General features: G+C 36.7%; 1 protein-coding gene across 1 annotated transcript; it reads right to left on the bottom strand.

Moving 5' to 3' along the window:
* Positions 1–3547: 3547 nt before the first annotated feature.
* LOC120415256 (WW domain-binding protein 2) lies at positions 3548–22208 on the bottom strand. The gene is made up of 6 exons (XM_039576722.2): positions 22011–22208; positions 17673–17847; positions 17143–17277; positions 4218–4662; positions 4064–4149; positions 3548–3987 (listed from the first exon to the last, which is right to left on the bottom strand). The coding sequence occupies exons 1-6, from the start codon at positions 22064–22066 to the stop codon at positions 3943–3945; spliced, it is 942 nt and encodes a 313-aa protein (XP_039432656.1). The 5' UTR covers positions 22067–22208; the 3' UTR covers positions 3548–3942.
* Positions 22209–22315: the final 107 nt, after the last annotated feature.

The following is a 22315-nucleotide window of genomic DNA, read 5'->3' as shown; positions in this document are numbered from 1 at the left end:
CCAAAAGTCACCACCACTGACGGTACATCATTTGTGGATAAACATTGTTGAAATCTATACTTATTTTGTTTTTTTAAAGATTTTTCACTTGGGAGGAAAAAGCCACGTGGCCATGTAGGGGGGGGGGGGGGGGGTTGGCGTGAAACCACGAAAAACCATGAGGGGGGAGGGGGGGGTCAAAAATTCTCCAAAAAAAGGCCACGTGGTTTATGCACGACCCCTTAATTGGAAAAGAAACCTTTAATGGCAACATTTAATACTACAGTGATCATATCCGAAAAATTAGCTTATTTTTTATATTTATTTAAGTAGTATTAAAGCAGTATTTAAAAAAAAACTTTTTTTTATTGTATATAACGCTTCTGCTCAAGGTTGGCCAACATCCGAGTCCAAGCTGTGCCGATTCTTACGGTACGCCACCGATCACTTCCGCTGCTGCTGTTTTGCTCACGAAGGTTTCCGCGTCCGAGTCCTGGCAGCTTCCGCGGTCGGCTTTACTTTATGTCCTAGTCTCACCAGCACCACCGGACCCACCAAAGTGTTTGTTAACATTTGCACGGGTCCCCCACAGACCGTTATTATGAAAAAAAAATTTCCACCCAAACCAATGATTGGACATGGTTCCTGGGACCATTCTGCACCTCTGGGCCGAGTTTCAAAATATTTGCCGGCAGAAATTTCGAATACGGTCAGTTTTAGTGTTTCGAGTAGAAATTAAGGGGTAATCACATGTAAAATGCGCAGGAAAAGATCAAAGTTTCAATGTTTTAACTCCAAAACATTACTGGTCATGGTTTTAAATTGTATTAACATGTAGCAGAATGATATAAAAACGATTTACACCACTGACTTAGCCGGATTAGGCCGAAGTTAAGTGACTTAAGTATATTATTTACAAGTTTATACCCTAATATTAAAAAAAAACTCCTACATCAAGGAATTTAAAGTCAAGGAAAACTAGTAAAAAAAAACTGAAAATGGGGTGACTTTGAGCCAAGGGGTGACATTGTACCAAATTTTACGATTTTATAATAGCCAGATAGCTTAACAACAAGCTCGATAAGCTTGAATTGCAAAGTATAATCGTTGCAAATATTGTTCTTAGAATATGTTGTCCTCTGCCATACAAATTTCAATAAGTACGAAACACTAAAAAAATAGATAAAGCTTAAGTTTCATAAGCCTAGCCGTTTGACCCGACAAGAGTTTTAGGACACAAGTCACATTGAAAACTTACTTCGCCTGTACATACTTGACTATAACGGGTTCGGTGGTAGAATGTTAAACGTGGTTGCCTCTCACCCCGGTTTGGCTGATAATGTTGTAGAGCGAACAATTTGATTTGATTTGATATTTAACTGTACTATTTTCATGTTTTCATAAGAAATGCCAATCTTGTTAACAAATTTATTGTGTTTTCACATTGGGCAGAAGTAGGATTTGTTTTGTTGTATACATTATTAGTGAACGTTCTTGATAATCAACAATATGTTCTATTGAAGTCTAACTGTGAGTGTATCAACATTAATTAAATCAATTATAAAATGTTATTTTATGACGATAACTGAAATGTTGAAAAATAATTGGTTGTTTTGAAATATTAACCCTGTGGGAAGTTGTGTCATTAAACTTTTGCTAAGTTTAATCATTACACAGGACAACAAAAATATAAGAGCTAAATGATAGCTGGAGTACTATCCGGATTTTATTCGTAAGGTTGAAATTTGTAAACGATTTAAAACCAAAAAAAAAACAATTTTATCATTATTGCAATGTTACAAACTTGCCACGTCACAAAATGTATTTCCTTAATATTTTGATTGTTTTAATTGATTTCAGTAGGAATTGATTTAGAACTGAAAAATGTGAGCATCATTTTCAAATTTGGAGGATTCCAGGAGATTTTAAATTTATTTTAATTAATTTAATTTTAAATCAACAGGCTTTATTCAAACAGAATAAGCAGATTAGCGTAGCAATATCATCAAATTGCTTTGTGGGAACATAAATAGACCAAATTAATCCGTCTACAAATAAATAAATTAACATAAAATTCAAGCTTATCAATGCATTATTTATGCGTTTATTGGTACAATAACACCCCTTGGCTCAAAGTCACCCCATTTTAAGTTATTTTTGTGCTATCTAGTTTTCCTTGACTTTAAATTCCTTGATGTAGGAGTTTTTTTTTAATATTAAGGTATAAACTTGTAAATAATATACTTAAGTCACTTAACTTCGGCCTAATCCGGCTAAGTCAGTGGTGTAAATCGTTTTTATATCATTCTGCTACATGTTAATACAATTTAAAACCATGACCAGTAATGTTTTGGAGTTAAAACATTGAAACTTTGATCTTTTCCTGCGCATTTTACATGTGATTTCCCCTTAATTTCTACTCGAAACACTAAAACTGACCTATTCGAAATTTCTGCCGGCAAATATTTTGAAACTCGGCCCAGAGGTGCAGAATGGTCCCAGGAACCATGTCCAATCATTGGTTTGGGTGGAATTTTTTTATTTATAATAACGGTCTGTGGGGGACCCGTGATTTGGGACTTAGGCGTACACGGTTACACGAGAACGTCAAAATCAAAGAAATTATACAGTCGTATTAAAAGTTAAGACATTTAAATCAGTTAGTAAGGAGATTTTCAAAAACTTTACGAGTAAAAGCTTTCATTTTTGAAACAAGAAAAAAACTTTCCCTCATGCGAATTTAGCAACTTTTTAAATTAAAAATAGGTTACTTTTGTCATTACAGTAATAGTTTTTTGTGTGTACAACTTCAGATTACGTCATTGGCCAGATGTGTTCTTCAAATCAATGTGACGTGTTCTTATTAATTCCAATTTTAGTAGTTTATTTTGCACATAGATTGAGAAAAATCTCCTCAAAAACATATTGCGCGTATTCCCGAAAAAGACACGCGGCATACCAGCCTCGAAACGACGCGCCGCACTTTCGGCAAATGCGCGCTGTCAAATCCCATACAGCGCGTTTTGTTTTTGTTGGTCTTCTTCTTCGAATTGCATGGCATTGTTGCCGGGTATGTTTTTTATTGCACCAAAAGTGCAGAAAATCGCTGGCAACAGTGTCTGCAGCACATTCTGAAATACCGCGCGGCGTGTACCTTTGAGAGAAACTGACAATACACTACCTTTTAATAGTAAATTGTGGTAAAATTTTACATCAAAAAATAATCAGTTTCTTTCCATTTTATGCCTGTAGATTTTGCGTCAGATCAAAGCACGCTAGAGGCGGGATTAGGTTGTAGAGGGTTAACATCTAAACTCCCAAGCTCAAGAAAAACGGTGAATTTCCATATCTCCCCTTTTTCTCGAGCTTTGGAGTTTAGGTGTTTATAAGACAAAAAATCAAGCTCTTGTGAAAGTCTTTGATCTTTTTTTAAAATACATTTTAAAATTACATAAGGATAAATCGAACCCGGCATTTGAAAAAGGTTAAAATTGAGTGTTTATTACCTTTTCTGTATTTTCATTTTATTAATGACGATCAGGAAGTTCATTTACTAAAACGCTGGAAATAATTGTTAAGGCCTTGTGGTAACAGCATACATTTATTAATCTTCACATAGGTAGCTACATAATACGATTTCAATAGTGAATATAATTATCATATCACTAAACACTACAGATTTAATCTGGTACATAATAAACAGGTTTTGAAGTTACGTTACATCAAGCATCATTTAAATGAATTTTCCGTTTCGTTGCCACTCATTCAAGTCACTCGTTCCACTGGTCCAAACTGGGCTGCGCCCGCCCGTGGAAAATGCATTCCGATACCGCATCATCTTTTTGTGATCACAAATAAGAAGGTTTGTATGTTTGTGAGTGTGTATCTGTGACGCATAGTTAGATTGTGATAGCATACAAATTTTAAATAAAACTTTTCTATTCAAAACGCAAGATGCTCTCTCTATTGATCTTTCTTATTCAGCGAGTTATAGCTTGGTGGAGGCTCCTGCGAAAAGATGGGAGGAAATAAATTTATCAAATCACGTGTTTTGCAATCATGATTGCGTTTTAAATATTCTTACATAATACGCCTGTGGTGGAACGTATGCCGTTTGTGGGTTGTTCGGGTCGTAATAAGCGCTTTGAGCCGCTTCTTGTTCCTTGGAATCTGCGTAAGATTTGAAAAGTTCATTAAGTTTCAAAAATTTTAGCGACTTTTATTGCGCAATCACATACTTGCTGGCGGTTGCTGGACGAAGCCCATGGCTCCATTCGGGGCACCGGAATAACCCGGAGCTCCGGCAAATCCGTACGATGGCCCACCGTTTTGCTGCTGATGCGGATAACCACCGAATCCATTTTGCTGGGGTGGATAGCCCGGTTGCGCTGGATAACCTCCGGGTTGTTGCTGGAAGCCTCCCTGCTGCTGGGGAGGATAGTTGGGCGGTGCCGGAGTGGCAATTATGCCCGGATAAGGCGGGGGACTGTCGTGCATGTAGATCGAGTTCGGCGCCGGCTGGTCCGGGAAGACCGTGTTCGATGGAACCCAGCCGTAGTTGTACGGATTGGGGGTGTATGCCGGCGGTGGGGCTGCGTACCAACCACCACCCGGGGGAGTGTACGGTGGGGGTGGAGCCGAGCCGGCGTTCCGCTGGGCGATGGACGCGGCACGGAGCATTGCCTGGTGGGGGAAAGGTGAGAACGATAGTAGATTTGGAGATTCAAGAAAGTTTATTTTGCAGGACAGATATAAGCCAAAAAATAATGTTACTAATTATAAGGCCGTGGTAAATCTTATTCAAAGTTTTTGTGTTTAAGGTCAATAATAAACAAAACATAATTTGGCATAATTTTTTTCTTGGAGAAATAAAAAAAATCCGTATACCTAGGATCGATAATAAACAATTTTGAATGTTATTTTAAGATCAATTGGCCCAAATATGAAGACAATAATAATTATTGTTTAATTATTCAATGAAGCCATTCAGTATTTTGCCTTCCTCACTGAGGTAAGGCTAAAGGCTAGTATGGAGATCGGAAGGAAAGGGGTCAAGAAACAGCTTTACAAACAGCAGAACAAAGGAGAGGGGGCGATTTCTTGGGGCTTTTCTTCACCCTCTCTGGCTTCCCAAGTAACCACAAGCACTAAATTGAAGTATTAATTCAGTACTAAATCAGCACTGGAATGTTTTGAAGTAGTAAATAAGCTTTGCGAATGCTTCAAAGTACCAAAACTTTGCAGCATTACAACTGGCATTCAATCACCATTTACGACCTTGAAAATGTGCTTCAAAGCATTTGATGTTTATCAACAAAGTAACCCATCGATACGGGAAACATTTCAACCAGGCACGCTCTTATTGACTTTAATCCTTCTCCCTACATACAGTTCTAGTAAGCGTGCGGGCTAAGGCGCAGTTCCCCCAGTGTGCATCAGTTTCATTTTTGCGTGAACTGGGTTCAATTCCCGCTGATTGAAGTGTTTTTTTTTTTGTACAAAACTCAGCCTGTAATTAAGTCAAATTTTTCAAAACATATTCCCATAGCACAAAGCAAAAAGCTGCTTTCCGGAAGTCTGATACACTTTGTGAAATTTTGCCAACCGTGGACCAAGCACTCCTCGGAAAAGCAGTTCCCGTTAGCCGTTAGCCAGTGCTTGTCCCTTTTAACCCGTAATTAATTGTACTGCACTTGACTGGCTGGCCGCAATTTGCTGAGTGATAATCGATAATTTCCACACCCAACCGGCGGTCGCATGATTGTGATACATGGTGGCATGAAAGTATATCAGAATCTGCATGAAAACAGTCCTCATGCATTTTTTGCGCTATAGGGGTATGACATTTTTGCCCGTTACCGACAATTATCGACATTACCGACGGCAGATTGATTGTATTGCAGAATTTTTTTTTTAACAGAACGAGGATTGAACCATCAACTTCTAGGTTGCTGATCCGACACGCTACCACCGCGCCATGGACTCTTGATGAATGATGAGGGACAGAGCGCAAACATAATGTTCTCTCTGGAGTGTTGCTCGGGGACGCGCCATCATTATATGTGTTGGTGAGAACTGCAGATCGCTGACGTGTTTACACGCGGGCAAAAATGATCTATGGGCTTGCTGCAAAAAATGTAATAAAATATAACATTTTCTGCAGCAAATCCACTGTTGCAGATTTTGAGATATATTTTTCCTTTGGGTGCATCCAACGAAATCACATTGGAAACTCGAAACAGCAGAAAGAAAGTCTTAATTAATGTTCGATGCATCAACCACATCGATTAAAACTTTCAAAACAAACACTCAATTCCGAATACATCAGTTGGCTGGCGCGCATCCTGGAGATCGACGAGAAAAATGTAAGAATAACATCAAAGTGTCACACTCACACATGAAACGCAACAGGAGAAAAAAAAAACAAAGGAGGCCCACCACCAAGTGTGAGTGGAGCAGCTGTTCTTTTTTTCCCCCAGCCTTGACGTCGATAAAGCAGTTTGTTTTTGTTCGAGCTTTCGGCGAAGCATTAAATCGGCATCACTGTGCGCCACTTGAAATATTTCTTAAGGGAAAAGTGCTGATTAAATGTTTTGAAGCATTATTTGCTGGTATTAAATGCCAATATAGTGCTGATTTAATGCTGCTATTTAGTGCTTCGCGGTTACTTCCCAAGTAACCGCGAAGCACTAAATAGCGGCATTAAATCAGCATTATATTGGCATTTAATACCAGCAAATAATGCTTCAAAACATTTAATCAGCACTTTTCCCTTGAGAAATATTTCAAGTGGCGCACAGTGATGCCGATTTAATGCTTCGCCGAAAGCTCGAACAAAAACAAACTGCTTTATCGACGTCAAGGCTGGGGGAAAAAAAGAACAGCTGCTCCACTCACACTTGGTGGTGGGCCTCCTTTGTTTTTTTTTTCTCCTGTTGCGTTTCATGTGTGAGTGTGACACTTTGATGTTATTCTTACATTTTTCTCGTCGATCTCCAGGATGCGCGCCAGCCAACTGATGTATTCGGAATTGAGTGTTTGTTTTGAAAGTTTTAATCGATGTGGTTGATGCATCGAACATTAATTAAGACTTTCTTTCTGCTGTTTCGAGTTTCCAATGTGATTTCGTTGGACGGAAATTATCGATTATCACTCAGCAAATTGCGGCCAGCCAGTCAAGTGCAGTACAATTAATTACGGGTTAAAAGGGACAAGCACTGGCTAACGGCTAACGGGAACTGCTTTTCCGAGGAGTGCTTGGTCCACGGTTGGCAAAATTTCACAAAGTGTATCAGACTTCCGGAAAGCAGCTTTTTGCTTTGTGCTATGGGAATATGTTTTGAAAAATTTGACTTAATTACAGGCTGAGTTTTGTACAAAAAAAAAAACACTTCAATCAGCGGGAATTGAACCCAGTTCACGCAAAAATGAAACTGATGCACACTGGGGGAACTGCGCCTTAGCCCGCACGCTTACTAGAACTGTATGTAGGGAGAAGGATTAAAGTCAATAAGAGCGTGCCTGGTTGAAATGTTTCCCGTATCGATGGGTTACTTTGTTGATAAACATCAAATGCTTTGAAGCACATTTTCAAGGTCGTAAATGGTGATTTAATGCCAGTTGTAATGCTGCAAAGTTTTGGTACTTTGAAGCATTCGCAAAGCTTATTTACTACTTCAAAACATTCCAGTGCTGATTTAGTACTGAATTAATACTTCAATTTAGTGCTTGTGGTTACTTGGGTTGCTTTCGCTGCTGCCAATTTGATTTTTTTGTTCTTTGCCGGTTCTTTCCGAAGTGCATATACCGCTTATAACCCAAGTAACCGCGAAGCACTAAATAAAGACCTTCCAAACAAAAGTTTGAAGATATGGCAACCCTGTCTCAATTTATACCCACATAAGTGATATTTATGTACTTTTTTTGCAGCCGGATCTCGCTTATCTGTTTGAAAACGTTGTCCGGATCCTTCATCCGACCTACCGTTAGATATGTATTCGAACGACCTTCCAAACGAGTCAAAAAGATCGAAGATCTAGCAACCCTCTGTTATGTCCACTTAGGTGAAATTTAAGTACTTTTTTGAAGCAGGATCTCACTTATCTGTTTAAAAACTGCGTCTGGGTCCATCATCCGACCTATTGTTGGAAAAGTATTCGAAAGATCTTCTAACCATTAGTGGACCCCCTAGTAGAGCCGAAGGAAATTTTTCACAAATTTTCAATATTTTAAGCACTTTTTCAAAACCCTTTGTACGAAACAATGAAATCTGAAATCTTTTGAACAATTTTGACTATTTGTTTCATCAGTTATTTGTTTTTGAGCAGAAAAATAGCCATTTTTTTGCCTGTTATGGACCCCCTTTTCCTATAGTGAGGGTCCATAATCCGATTGTGGACCCGGGTCCACTATTGGCAAACTGTTATTTAAATTTTAATTTTAAATTTATCCGATATTTGATGTTTTGATGCATGGTGTAGGTCTAATGATAGATATAATGAATAAAAGATGGATTTTGCTCACTTTTCATCATAAACAAATATGTTTTAAGCATAAGCATAAGCATAAGCATAGGTGCCCACCCGCAGTTGCTACTCCGTTATTGACCAGGACCTCCAGAAGTTACATCCACGAGCCGTGGAAGATGAGTGGGTGCTATCTTTCCTCGCTTCGCAACTTCTCAAAGGCCCCTATCATGCTGATCAATACCGGCGCCGGCCACGACCAGTGGTAGAGTCACGGGGAAGTGGATGGGAATGTTAGTCCGATACTTGAGTGATAGAGACCGCCCAATCGACTGCTTCTCCGACAAAGTATCACATGAGTTTTGAGGGGGTTAGTAGATGGGTATGAGGTCAGGATTCACGAGTGGCAGTGATGTGACCATGAGCATTTTGTTTATCGGTTGAAAATTTTAAATCTTAGGCAGCCGGCTGCGGAAAGATGAATAATTGATTATTTAAAAAGTTTTTTGAACGAACGCGTGCCAACCGAGCAGTAGTGCTATGGGCTGGACTTATCAGTATATTTTTTACTGTTCATACGACAACGCGAGTAAATTTCAAAAATAGTAAATAAAAGACGCGTTACTTTTCATAAAATGGAAAGTTTGATGAGCTTACACTAAAACTGGCAGTTGGAATAAATTATTAGACCACAAATTTGAACGAAAAGAAAAAAGGACACCGCGTAAACGATTGTGATGAAATTAAGACAATAACTTAAACGAACTAAACCGGCGGCGTGCCTTCCGATCAACGATGATAAAAGAAGGACTTATGAAAAATAAACCGATTCTATACAAATGTCTTTTGCACCGTGAAAATTTAATACATTATTTGAAAAATGTATGCACAATTTACCCGACGCCGTGCCTTCTGATCAACGAATATATAGGAAGGGCTTTTAAAATCACAAAACAATTAATGTAATCTTAAAGCACAAAAAAAAATCTCTGAATAAAAAAAATGACGCCCGAAACACGAATAGTCCTGCAAGGCGTGCGCGAATTCGAAGAACCTGGAAAATAAGTTGATAAACATTAAACAAACTCATTCATACAAACGCTTACATACCACCTATGACACCAGTAAAACCCAAAATACTTTCTTACCTAAATAATTTTGAATACATTTAAGAAATATCATATCACAAAAACATCGGTTTATTATGACACATTCAAAAGGAATGCTGTTTAATGAATGAATTTTAGCATAGTTTAAATCAATTAAAATTTTCATAAATATTACACACTCAGATTTTTTTTTTGCCGAACTTCGGTAGAATTCTGCCGAATCAGAACAACTTATCGCTTGGCAGAAAAATATGCCGAATCTCGGCAAAATGTGAGTCATCATACCGATTACTCGGTGAAAAATGACAGTTAATTTGCCGAAGTTCGGCATTTTTCTGCCGAAGAAATCAATTGTTCTGTTTTCGGCAGAATTCTGCCGAGCTCGAAAACCAAAAATGAGTGTGTATCTGATCGATCAACATTTACCGAACGTAAAGTTGTAAGTCTTCTAAGATCTTGGCTTTTGAAAACGGCACTGTGCCGCCAACGTTTTAAATGCAAGCATTTTAAAGAAAAAGAGAAAAAAAACAAACAAAAAAATACAAAGGCGTAATAAATTACGCTCAATTTAAATTGCTACCCAATTTTGAGATTATTCTCCGCAATCTGTAGAAATGACCCCACACCCTCCCCCCAACTGCGTTACGTAATAAAAGAACGCTACCTTGCTAACTATCATGCATCCGTCATCCATACATTCACACATCTCCTACAGTCACACATCCTTCTCTCTCTCTCTCTTAAACTATCTCGATGCTAACCTCCCCTAACTTCTTCACCCTATTTTGAATCTCACTCTCTCAGGCACTCATTCAAGACACTCACAAATAAGCCGACGGTTTGGAACAAACTCACCAACTATCACAGCACGCTCCTCGTCGTCTTCGACTGTATTGGTGCGTTCTGACCGTGGGTTGGCACACAGTCGGGTTGAAACGCTGTTCAGTCTTGTCCTGTTGCTGTTGGCCACAGAACCCGCTCGCATACACTCAGCCTGGCCACAAATCCTCTATTCACTCCCCTTCCTCATGCACCGATCACGCGTCTCGCCACCATTGAGTCAGTAGCGACTACACAACTAAAAATATTATTTACACACCAAGGGTTAATTTTTCTCACAAAGCAGTCGCCTTTCCGCCCGATCGATGCCGCCTGCTCCTCTCCGGGCGACGGAAGAGCGTTGAACCGTCGCCAGCACCGCTTATTAGGCGCTGCAGTCACAGGGCTGCCATATCAGTCTCGCCTCCTCAAAAACAAATACATGCCACCAACACAAGCACTGATAGGGAAACTGCCTATTTTCTGGTCAATCTACACCTATACACCACTGAAAGCCAGCCACACCACCAAACCTGCCCTCCTCAAACCCCCCCACATTGCACACACTCACGACACCTTTGCAAGATGCGTGCATCGAACAAGCTGGTCATCGGCGAACCAAACAGCTCACACACACACACACACACACACAAACATACAACACGAACACAATCAAGATCTTGCTGAACCAACACTACACCACGAGGCTCTCCCTCTCTTAGAAAGATAGCTCTCGGGAGATGCTTGGTGTAAAAAAAACATGGCCGTCCACATAAATTATTTTTTCCCGGAATTAAAACGCTTCGATTTCACATGAATTTCACGAATTCCGTTCGAAACTGCTCTGAACCGCACGATAGAGCACACCGCACGTCACGTAACAACAATTTTAAACCGAAATTTCACGTTTTTCACTCTGAAAACCAGCTCTTAACACGAGCAACGAGCAAGCTAGACCGAACCGCACGCGAGCACCCACCGGAATCCCTTTTCATCATAAACAAATATGTTTTGTTAACAAATTTGGCTTTAAACATCAAAAAAACCTAACAGACATTTAAACACATTTATTTCCGAAAAAAACAGAGAAAACGTTTCAAAACCACTGTAAACATAAAAATAATTTAAAATAGTAATTTTGATGCAAATTTTTCCATATTAATTACATAACGTTAGGACCCCTTTCCTATAGTGGACCCTCTGAAGGTTTTTGATGAAAAATTCAATAAAATCAAAATTTTAAGCGTGTTTTTGTCTATAAATCTTTAATTTGGCATGTTCAGCATAATTTAAAACAATGTTGACTGAAACTGAAGTGTTTTGAGTTTGACACCTGAAATCAGTCATGGCCACTAGCATTTTCTCAACAAAACAGCATTTCTATTTCATGATTGAATTAACTATCCAACCAATTTTTAACTGATAATTTCCTTTCAGTAAGTCGAAAAAATGTAAGTTTGAAGAACTTTACTAAAATAAAATGAAGAACTGCTCGATTTCGAGCAAAATTAAGGGGGTCCCATATATGACAACGAAAATCATAACTATTCCAAAAGTGGACCCCTGTTAATTTAATCTACAATAATTAAGAAAACTGTGTGTTTTCCTTAAACATACAATAAATGCTTGTTGTAATCAACCTACACCCAAACGGCGGTCGCATGATTGTGATGCATGGCGGCATGAAAGTATATCAGAATTTGCATGAAAACTGCCCTCATACATTTTTTGCGATATAGGGGTATGACATTTTTGCCCGTTACCGACAATTATCGACATTACCGACGGCTTTTTGGTTGTATTTCACAAAAAAAAACCCTTAACAGAACGAGGATTGAACCAACAACTTCTTGGTTATTAGTCCGACACGCTACCACCGCGCTATGGACGCTTAAGGGGTTACATACATGTAGAAAATCACAAAATTTTATATTACAGAATATTTGATAAATTCACTCAAAAGATGATTATTAATCACTCCTGAAAGTTTCATGAAGATATTTCATGATTAAACTGAGTAAGAGACGACTTAAGCTCAAAATTTTGCCATGCGCAAAGCAGGCTGTCAAACTTTGTTTGCATTTTTCTGTAAACCCCGAGTTGATTTACAGGTGCCACGATATCTCGAGATGGGATGGACCAAATTGGCTGAAATTTGAGGTGAAGACTCTCAAGATGTATCCCGTGTGCATGACGAGGTCGAATTTTTAAAATCTGCTTTTTAAAAAAATACAAAAATGAAAAACTAACGGTTTTTTATATGAAAAACACAAAAATATTTTTATCTTTTTTTAAAATAAACTTTTTGAAAATCGGGCTTCGTCATGCACACGAAATCGGTTTAACGAGTCTTCACCAAAATTTTGAGCCGATTTGGTCAAGACAGTGTTGAGATATCGTGGCACCCGTTTTTTGAAACTGCTAACTTAAAATTGCAATATCTCGGCAACGATGCAACCAAATATCTTCAAATTTGTTTTGAAAGTAGGTGAAAATGTATACTTTAATGCCAAGAAAAAAGAATTTAAAAAAAGTTGAAGTGTGTGCTCATACTAACCTCTGACTTTTTTGCCGATTTACATGTATGTAACCCCTTAATGAAATGTGAGTGAAAGAGCATCAACATATGCTTCTCTTTGGAGTGTTGCTCGGGGACGGGCCAGCATTATATGTGTTGGTGAGAACTGCTGATCGCTGAAATGTTTACACGCGGGCAAAAATGATCTACGGGCTTGCTGCAAAAAATGTTATAAAATGTGACATTTTCTGCAGCAAATTCACTGTTGCATATTTTGAGATATATTTTTCCTTTGGGTGTAATTGCATTTTTTCCAGTCATGAGTATAAATATATGTGGCGGAGACGATCGTCATCGTAAACCCTGCTGGCCCAGTCAACGATGATCGACCCGTTTGCCGCGATCAACAAAAGATCGGCACAACAATTGTTTCGATTTACGCACATCTCGTATTCACACATACGAACGATTTCTTTTGGATTTGTGCTTTGCACCCTTTGTAATTAGAATTAGTTTTTAATACATTTTTGGACTACTATCAGATCACACGTCTTTTTGTTCTGCGGATGGCCAACTCGCCATATATAGCTGTTTTCATGTTAAAAGTACCAAAGTTGCTGAACCTGTTAGAATTTATAATAAATCAAAACTTTGGTTAATTGTACTTAACTGAAGCATCATAATTGAAGTTTAAAATGATATGTTATAAAAATAAATTAATAACAACACATATTTTTTTTTTTGAAAATAAACATGCGTGGTCTTATCAGCAACTGTAAACAAAACTATTGTTTTGTTTTGGTCAACTTTTTAAGTAATTAATATGGAAAAATTGCATCAAAACTACTTTTTATAATAGTTTTTATGTTAACAGTGATTTTTGACACGTTTTCTTTGATCTTTTCGGAAATTTATGTGCTTAAAAGTCTGTTAGGTTTTAATGTTGTTTTAAGCCATATGAGCAATTCTCTACGAAATCGGTCTTTTTTCTTCAATTTTAATATTTGTATTTTTTAATCCGACTGAAACTTTTTTGGTGCCTTTGGTATGCTCAAAGAAGCCATTCTGCATCATTAGTTTGTCCACATAATTTTCCATACAAATTTGGCAGCTGTCCATGCAAAAATGATGTATGAAAATTCAAAAATCTGTATCTTTTGAAGGAATTTTTTGATCGATTTGGTGTCTTCGGCAATGTTGTAGGTATGAATACGGACTACACTGGAAAAAAATGATACACGGTAAAAAAAATTTGGTGATTTTTTATTTAACTTTTTATCACTAAAACTTGATTTGCAAAAAAACACTATTTTTAATTTTTTTTATTTTTTGATATGTTTTAGAGGACATAAAATGCCAACTTTTCAGAAATTTCCAGGTTGTGCAAAAAATCAATGACCGAGTTATGAATTTTTTAATCAATACTGATTTTTTCAAAAAATCGAAATTTTTGACGCAAAAATTTTTAAACTTTATTTTTCGATGTAAAATTGAATTTGCAATCAAAAAGTACTTTAGTGAAATTTTGATAAAGTGCACCGTTTTCAAGTTATAGCCATTTTTATGTAACTTTTTTCAAAATAGTCGCAGTTTTTCATTTTTTAAAATTAGTGCACATGTTTGCCCACTTTTGAAAAAAATATTTTTGAATAGCTGAGAAAATTCTCTATATTTTGCTTCTTTGGACTTTGTTGATACGGCCTTTAGTTGCTGAGATATTGCAATGCAAAGGTTTAAAAACAGGTAAATTGTTTTTTTTCGAAGTCTCACCCAAACAGCCCACCATTTTTAAATGTCGATATCTCAGCAACTAATCGTCCGATTTTCAATGTCAAAATATGAAACATTTGTGAAATTTTCCGATCTTTTCGAAAACAATATTTTCAAAATTTTCAAATCAAGACTAACATTTCAAAAGGGCCAAACATTCAATATTACGCCCTTTTGAAATGTTAGTCTTGATTTGAAAATTTTGAAAATATTGTTTTCGAAAAGATCGGAAAATTTCACAAATGTTTCATATTTTGACATTGAAAATCGGACGATTAGTTGCTGAGATATCGACATTTAAAAATGGTGGGCTGTTTGGGTGAGACTTAGAAAAAAAACAATTTACCTGTTTTTAAACCTTTGCATTGCAATATCTCAGCAACTAAAGGTCGTATCAACAAAATCCGAAGAAGCAAAATATAGAGAATTTTCTCAGCTATTCAAAAATATTTTTTTCAAAAGTGGGCAAACATGTGCACTAATTTTAAAAAAAGAAAAACTGCGACTATATTGAAAAAAGGTGCACTTTATCAAAATTTCACTAAAGTACTTTTTGATTGCAAATTCAATTTTACATCGAAAAATAAAGTTTAAAAATTTTTGCGTCAAAAATTTCGATTTTTTGAAAAATTAGTATTGATTAAAAAATTTATAACTCGGTCATTGATTTTTTGCAAAACCTGGAAATTTCTGAAAAGTTGGCATTTTATGTCCTCTAAAACATATCAAAAAATAAAAAAAATTAAAAATAGTGTTTTTTTGCAAATCAAGTTTTAGTGATAAAAAGTTAAATAAAAAATCACCAAATTTTTTTTACCGTGTATCATTTTTTTCCAGTGTAGTCCGTATTCATACCTACAACATTGCCGAAGACACCAAATCGATCAAAAAATTCCTTCAAAAGATACAGATTTTTGAATTTTCATACATCATTTTTGTATGGACAGCTGCCAAATTTGTATGGAAAATTATGTGGACAAACTAATGATGCAAAATGGCTTCGTTGGGCATACCGAAGGCACCAAAAAAGGTTCCGTTGGATTAAAAAATACAAAAAAAATCGAATGACCGAAATCCTAGAGAACTGCTCATATATGTCAATAAAATTTATTTGTTTGCAATGAAAAGTTAACAAATGTCCTCTTTTAATCTTTATATCTATCGTTAGACCCACACCATGCATCAAACATCAAATATCAATTAAATTTGATATAAAAACAACAGTTTTTCCTATAGTTATGGACCCGGGTCCACTATAGGAAAAGGGGGTCCATAACTGGCAGAAAACACTTTTTTCAAATGGCTATTTTTCTGCACAAAAGCAAATAATTGATGAAACAAATAGTCAGAATTGTTCAAAAGACTTCAGATTTCATTGTTTTGTACAAAGGGTTATGAAATAGTGCTTAAAATATTTAAAATTATTGAAAAATGGTTAAAATATCCTACCTAAAACTATGTTTTCTGCACCAAAAGTTTCTGTTTACAAAACCTTAAAATTCATGAAAATGGATGAAAATTATTTCCGGATCAACTTTTCAAACTTGACTAAAATGGGGTCGCAGAACTCAAATTTTGTGTTTAAAGTAAGAAAATAAATAAATAAGTAATTATTGTTTTGTTCATGGATCTATTTTTAGCATATCGTTGCCTCTGTGCTCTCTTGTCTCCTATCTAGTTAGTATAAGAGAGCACAGAGGCATCGAAATGTTGCTTTAGATATGACAATCGAAGATGAAAAAAAAAACACAAAACATTGGAGGTTGAAAACTGGTCAAAAATCACCAGTAAAAAATGCATAAAAACGGAAAAAAGAAAATTACTCCAAATAATCAACAAAACAATGGAATAAAATAAAAAGAAACATGAGTAGACATGACATCTCCTGACAAAAAAAAATGAACTAATACTGTAGTTATAATTGCATCCTGTTAATAAAATTGCTAAACATATGGATGATTTCTCTTTTGTACCACTTAACTTGCATAACAAACACTTTCATGATTTGATTATGTTTCAAAAAATCTTTAATCTTTAAACTTTTGTTTGAAAAGCAAATCTAGTTTTGCAAAAAAAAAAAACTGCATCATATTGAAATAGTACTATTATGAAACATTGACGATACAATAAACACTTTTTATCCAGGAAATCATTAACCCGCAAAATGCCGCAGAATCATAATCATCCCCTCACATACGGTCACATTATGCACAAAACTTTTCAGTGCACCCGGTTGTAACAGTGATCAGATAGCACTTGAACTTGAACCACTTCTTGTTTCTTTTTTGCTGTTCTCAATCTCGTTACACCTGATGTAAACACACATACCAGCGAGGGTGAACTTCCAACCGACATGTTGTGCTGCTGGTTGAAACCAAATCTCAAACCAGAATTTTTAACGACCGTTTTGCTCCTCCGACCACGATCACGGTTCGCACGGCACTAAAGCGACACCTTCCCAATCAAACTCGCGCAGACTTACCTGGCCGTAATCGATCGCGCCGCCGTGCTTGAAAACGAGCTTGAACTTGGCCTCTCCGGTCCAGTTGCCATTTTCTTGCGCTCGCACCTTGCCTTTGATGTAGTTTGCGCCAAACACTGGCTGCTCGAGTTGCACCTGAGAAAGAGGGATTGAGAGAGCAAGTGGAAAAGAGAGTGAGAAAAGCACGACAGTTGCACTAAAAAGGGTTTTATGGTGTTAGATGAGATCAAAGTGTCGAAGCCCTTTTACAACTGTGCGCATAATTGCATAATTGGCGCATTGATGAAAAATTTACGCATGCGACAAAGTTATTGAAAATTATTGCATGAGGGTTGTTTGTAATCAATTTATAAAATATTCACAAAATGAAAACAGATAAGTTTCTCTGTTACTTCTTCCTTTAGAAAGATTTTATCTTTTTTTTAATAAGCAAGCCTGCTTGGAAGGTGGCATAAAATATGCACTATTTAAAAAAATACTGTTTAGATACAAATCAAATGCGATCGGAGGAAATTTGTCAATCCACTTACCTCGTGCAGCGTGATGAAGGGAAAACTGAACGACTGCATCTGCTCGCTGGCGTTTTTGGCGTTGAAGATCATGCGGTGCGTGGTCAGGTAGACGCGACCTTCCTTCTTGCCCTTGAAGGTGGCCCCGTCTTGGCCGGAAAACTCGATCGACACATTGTCGCAGAAGATGAGAATGCTGAGCGGAAGTGAGAAACGAGAGAGGGAGCAAAAAATTCAAGCAAAACAGAGAAGAGAGAGAGATGAAGGTTAGCATGAGGAAATATGTCTCGGCATTGTTTTAACACATCGTCGTGATCATGTTATGATGTCGCTTGAATCGCATTTTGGGTTCATTTTAGTGATGCCTCATAGTGTTGGATCCCAAAATTTTTAAATATATCTCAAAAACCAAAACTTTATGCATTTTTGCATCTTATTCGAATTGCACAGAATTATTTATTCCAATCTGATACAGATTGTCACACTTGTAATTTCTTTATTTAATTTTTTTAAGGTATTCATGAGTGTTTGGTAATATTTTTAATATATACACAATTTCCTTGTACATATGATATCTTTGTTATTTTAAAAATTATCTTTACATGAATTTCAAATTATGAATTTCACTTTAGAGGATTTTGAAATGTTTTTTAAATTTCAAATCTGTAAATTTTTGACTAGATTGGCTTTTATCTATTTTTAAACAATTTCTATTTCTACTCTAAGTATTTAAAGATGTTCTAAAGTATATTCTAAATCACGAAATACATCATAATATGGAACTCAAAGTTAACTGTCGAAGCAAAAAACTAAACGGCTAATAATATCATTCTAATGGGAAAACTCGATTGACAAAGATTTTCTCGTAAAACAGCAATTCTCTAGAAAAATAAAGTGCTCAGATCGCAGTTAACCCTCTACAACCCAACCCTGCCTCTAGACGGGCTTCGATTTAAAAAATCGCCAAAAATCCATTTTTCAACCAATTTTTGATCTTCAAAAAGCATTGGAAAGAAGAACTTTTAAAATTTTGGAAAAATTTAGAGTTTGAAGTTTGACTTGTTTTATGTGACTTTGACAATGTTTTTAAAAATGTATTTTTTTAGGGGTCAACTTTGGCTGTGTTTTTTACTAACATTTCCTATATTTTAAGTAAAAAGAAGTATGCAGTAATTTTTCTAGTGCTCCAGACTATGCCTCTACGCATTTAATTACAATTTAAATGATAATGGTTCCATTTTATAGCAGAAAATGTGAAAAACATGCAAAAAATTGAAAAAAAATACTGTAAAAACATGAAAAAAATTAGATAGGCAAAATGTAATGATAGGAGGTGGTAGAATAGGCCAAATACTACCAAAAACAAACATAAACTAAACAAGATAAATGCAAATTAAAATACTAAAAATGAAACAAGAAAAACATAAAACAAGAGAAGTAAAGTTTTTCGTAGAACAAAAGTTGCTCAAAATGACCTCCTGAACACGGGAAAATAAAAAATTTCGAAAAAAAAATTTGGGCAGTAGAGGGTTAAAATCGGTTGAAATGGCGCGGATTTATGATTTTTTTTAAGTGTGGTTTTTGCGAAAATCGACGAAAACGGCAATTTTTTAACCAAACGGGTCTAATTATTTCGACCAAGGAAACCCTAGAAAATTGTTTCTTGATCGGAGAACGGTTTTTTCGAATCGTGCTGTTTTTGTTGGGAATTGCTGAGTACTTGTTTTGACATTATAGCTGAATTTGTGAATAAGAGAATATTTGCACTTTTTTGTGCACGATTTAGGTGAAATGACACATACCCATATAAGGCCGTTGCAAATATTTTCTGAAGTTTATGTCCCTCGACTCTGATCAAAGTCGAGGGAAGGGGGGGCAAAAAAATAAAAAAAGTAAAAAATTGAAATTACAGGCCACGGTGTCAACATTTTAATCTAATCTAATCTAATCAGACCCTAGCGCAGCCAATCTTTCGAAGGGATCCTGGAGAGTGCCTTAGGTTAGATGACGCCTAGCACTCTTCTTGTCATTTATTAACATTTGTAGTGCGCCATTGCATTAGAATGCATTGAAACATCACAAGCGTTAAACCGGCCAGGCCTACTGCGTAAAGCCGTATCGCAGAGATGACTCGTAATTGGGTTGAGTTTGAGCACTGAGTGTTCGAACAACAACACAATTCTGAATCGACAGGGGAGGAAGAAGCGTGGGGACACACCACCATACGCTCCGAGATTTGGTTGTATTCGTTGGGAGCACCATGCTAAGAAGGTTTGGTACTCCGGGACCCTCTGGAATGGGACATTGTATTTCCACGAATGCCCTGGACACTATTTGCCGTGGTTATAGCGCCACAACTCGCTCTCTGTAACAGTATTCCTAATTCCAGTCCACACTCACCAAGCCGTCATGGCCTAGTGGTTAGCATTTTTGCTTACCAATCCAAAGGACGGAGGATCGAACCCCGCCTCGAGCAACTTTGATTTTTCGTTCATATTCATCATTTCAAATTTATGTGTTCTTAACTTTCTCGTTGGGAGCAGATGGGAATCGAACCCAGAACCATTCGCTTACAAAGCGAACACCGTAACCAGTCAGCCACGGCCGCTCCCTGCACAGGCCACGGTGTCAACATTTTAATAAAAAAAGTGTTTTAAAATGCATCATACACCTGTCCAGTTGTTTTGCAATCATTGATTTCCAAAATTTCTAAGTACTGACGAAAATTACCTTAAATTCTAGCAATTTTTAACACAAAATATTGATTGTTTTGATGTGAACAGCTTATTATTTGAGACCTAAAGAATGCCATTCACTTAAATTTAATTTTGTGCAATTCATAAGCAAAATCGAGTGTCCGGAAAATCGAGTGTACAAATCAGCTTTTATCAGTGTCCGGGATTCGAAGCACAACAAGTCATTTTAATTTTGAAATTGTGATGAAAACGTTACTTAATCCACCTTTAGGTGGTTGGTGCCTTCCTGAAATTAATAAAGTGAATACAATACACAGTCTCAAACAAGTGTATAAATAACACTTATTTTTATCAAAATATCTGTGATCCAGCCTCGAAAAAAGTGTATTAAAAACACTAAAGTATTTATAACATTTGATAGAGTTATCAGATCTTAAATCTTTTGGGCTCGTTGGAAAGGTCCAACGATGGGTCGCATGATAGATCCGGGCAACTTTTTCATCAAAATATTTGAGATCCGGCCTCAATAGAGTGCATGAATAACACATAAGTGCTTATAACTTTTTTTTTGGTTGTCAGATCTTAAATGTTTTTGACGCGTTGTTACCTTTCTAAAAATGTATATCATGACGGGTTTTCTTACAAAAACCACCCGTTTTACAATCTTCCGGACTTTTGTTAAAATCGTTTTTCTAGCATAACTTTTGAAGTACTTTTCTAAACTTCATAATATTAACTAGGGTCTTGTGGGACCCCAAGACGGATCGAATGAGACCAAAACGGTCCAAATCGGCTCAGCCAGCTCGGAAATAATCGAGTGCATATTTTCGGTGCACGGACTTACAGACATACACACGCACAGACATTTGTTCAGAATTTGATTCTGAGTCGATAGGTATACGTGAAGGTGGGTCAACGAGGTCGAATAAAGAAGTTCATTTTTCGAGTGATTTTATAGCCTTTCTTCATTGAGGTGAGGAAGGCAAAAATGGTTAGAAAAGACATATTTTGCATGCATTCTCTTAAAATTTACTGGTAGTACTACATCCTGATGATATTTCTACATTTCCAACTTATTACATGATTTTTTGCTAGCTTTAACAAAAAATTTATGCTACTAAGTGTCCGGATTTCGAATCACGACGTTACCTTCACACTTAGAAGACTCGGGAGGTGAAGTCTTGTAGCAAAACGAACGATACACGCCCGTTGACGAAACCGCAAGGTTTAATAGACCGCATTGTAAGGTGTTAACGCTAATTCCGTTCTGATTAACAGTTTGATATTCCATTGATAATAACAATCACAATACGCAATTGAAAAAAAAGTATGACGGTATCGTTTGCGTGAAATATATGCAAACAATACACATAAACACAATCATTGCAACGGAGATAACAGAAGAGAAGACACGTAAAACTTTTCTACGAACTGTGTGAGGGTATGAGTCGCTGACAGATTAGCAATCTACGACGACATTTGTGTGAATTTTGTTGGAATTTTCCCGAGATGAATAATTTCAACACATATTGAAATTGATTCGTCTAAAAAATGACAGTTGAAACCCTTCAAGAAAGTCAAGGGAACTTTTTTGCACTTGAGAATTTCTAAGATTTCTATCAATGTAATAAAACATGGTGTTTTTGCTAAAAAATCGACTTACCCTTCTCCTGCGTGGATCAAAACGCCATTATTGGCGTGAGCCGTATTTAGCGACATGTTTTCGTACTTTCAGACACCTTTTTTGCACTGTTTTAATGTTTTTGTAAGACGGAATCCAACTAGTGAAATCTAGATCTCGTTATCAATTTTTATGCACACACAGAATGACTCACTTGCTAACGCGTAAATTTCTTGTTTTGCTCTGGTGAACCACTGAAACACTGACAGTGACTGAACAGTGACAGCAGCTGGAGCAAATTAGTGAGATTTTTCTAGAAGTGCTGCACAAATGAGTTTTATTTTCAC

This window comes from Culex pipiens, chromosome 2 (assembly GCF_016801865.2).
Source record: "Culex pipiens pallens isolate TS chromosome 2, TS_CPP_V2, whole genome shotgun sequence".
NCBI lineage: Eukaryota > Metazoa > Arthropoda > Insecta > Diptera > Culicidae > Culex > Culex pipiens.
The sequence above is the reverse complement of the archived record's forward strand: the minus strand, read 5'-3'. Positions and strand labels throughout refer to the sequence as shown.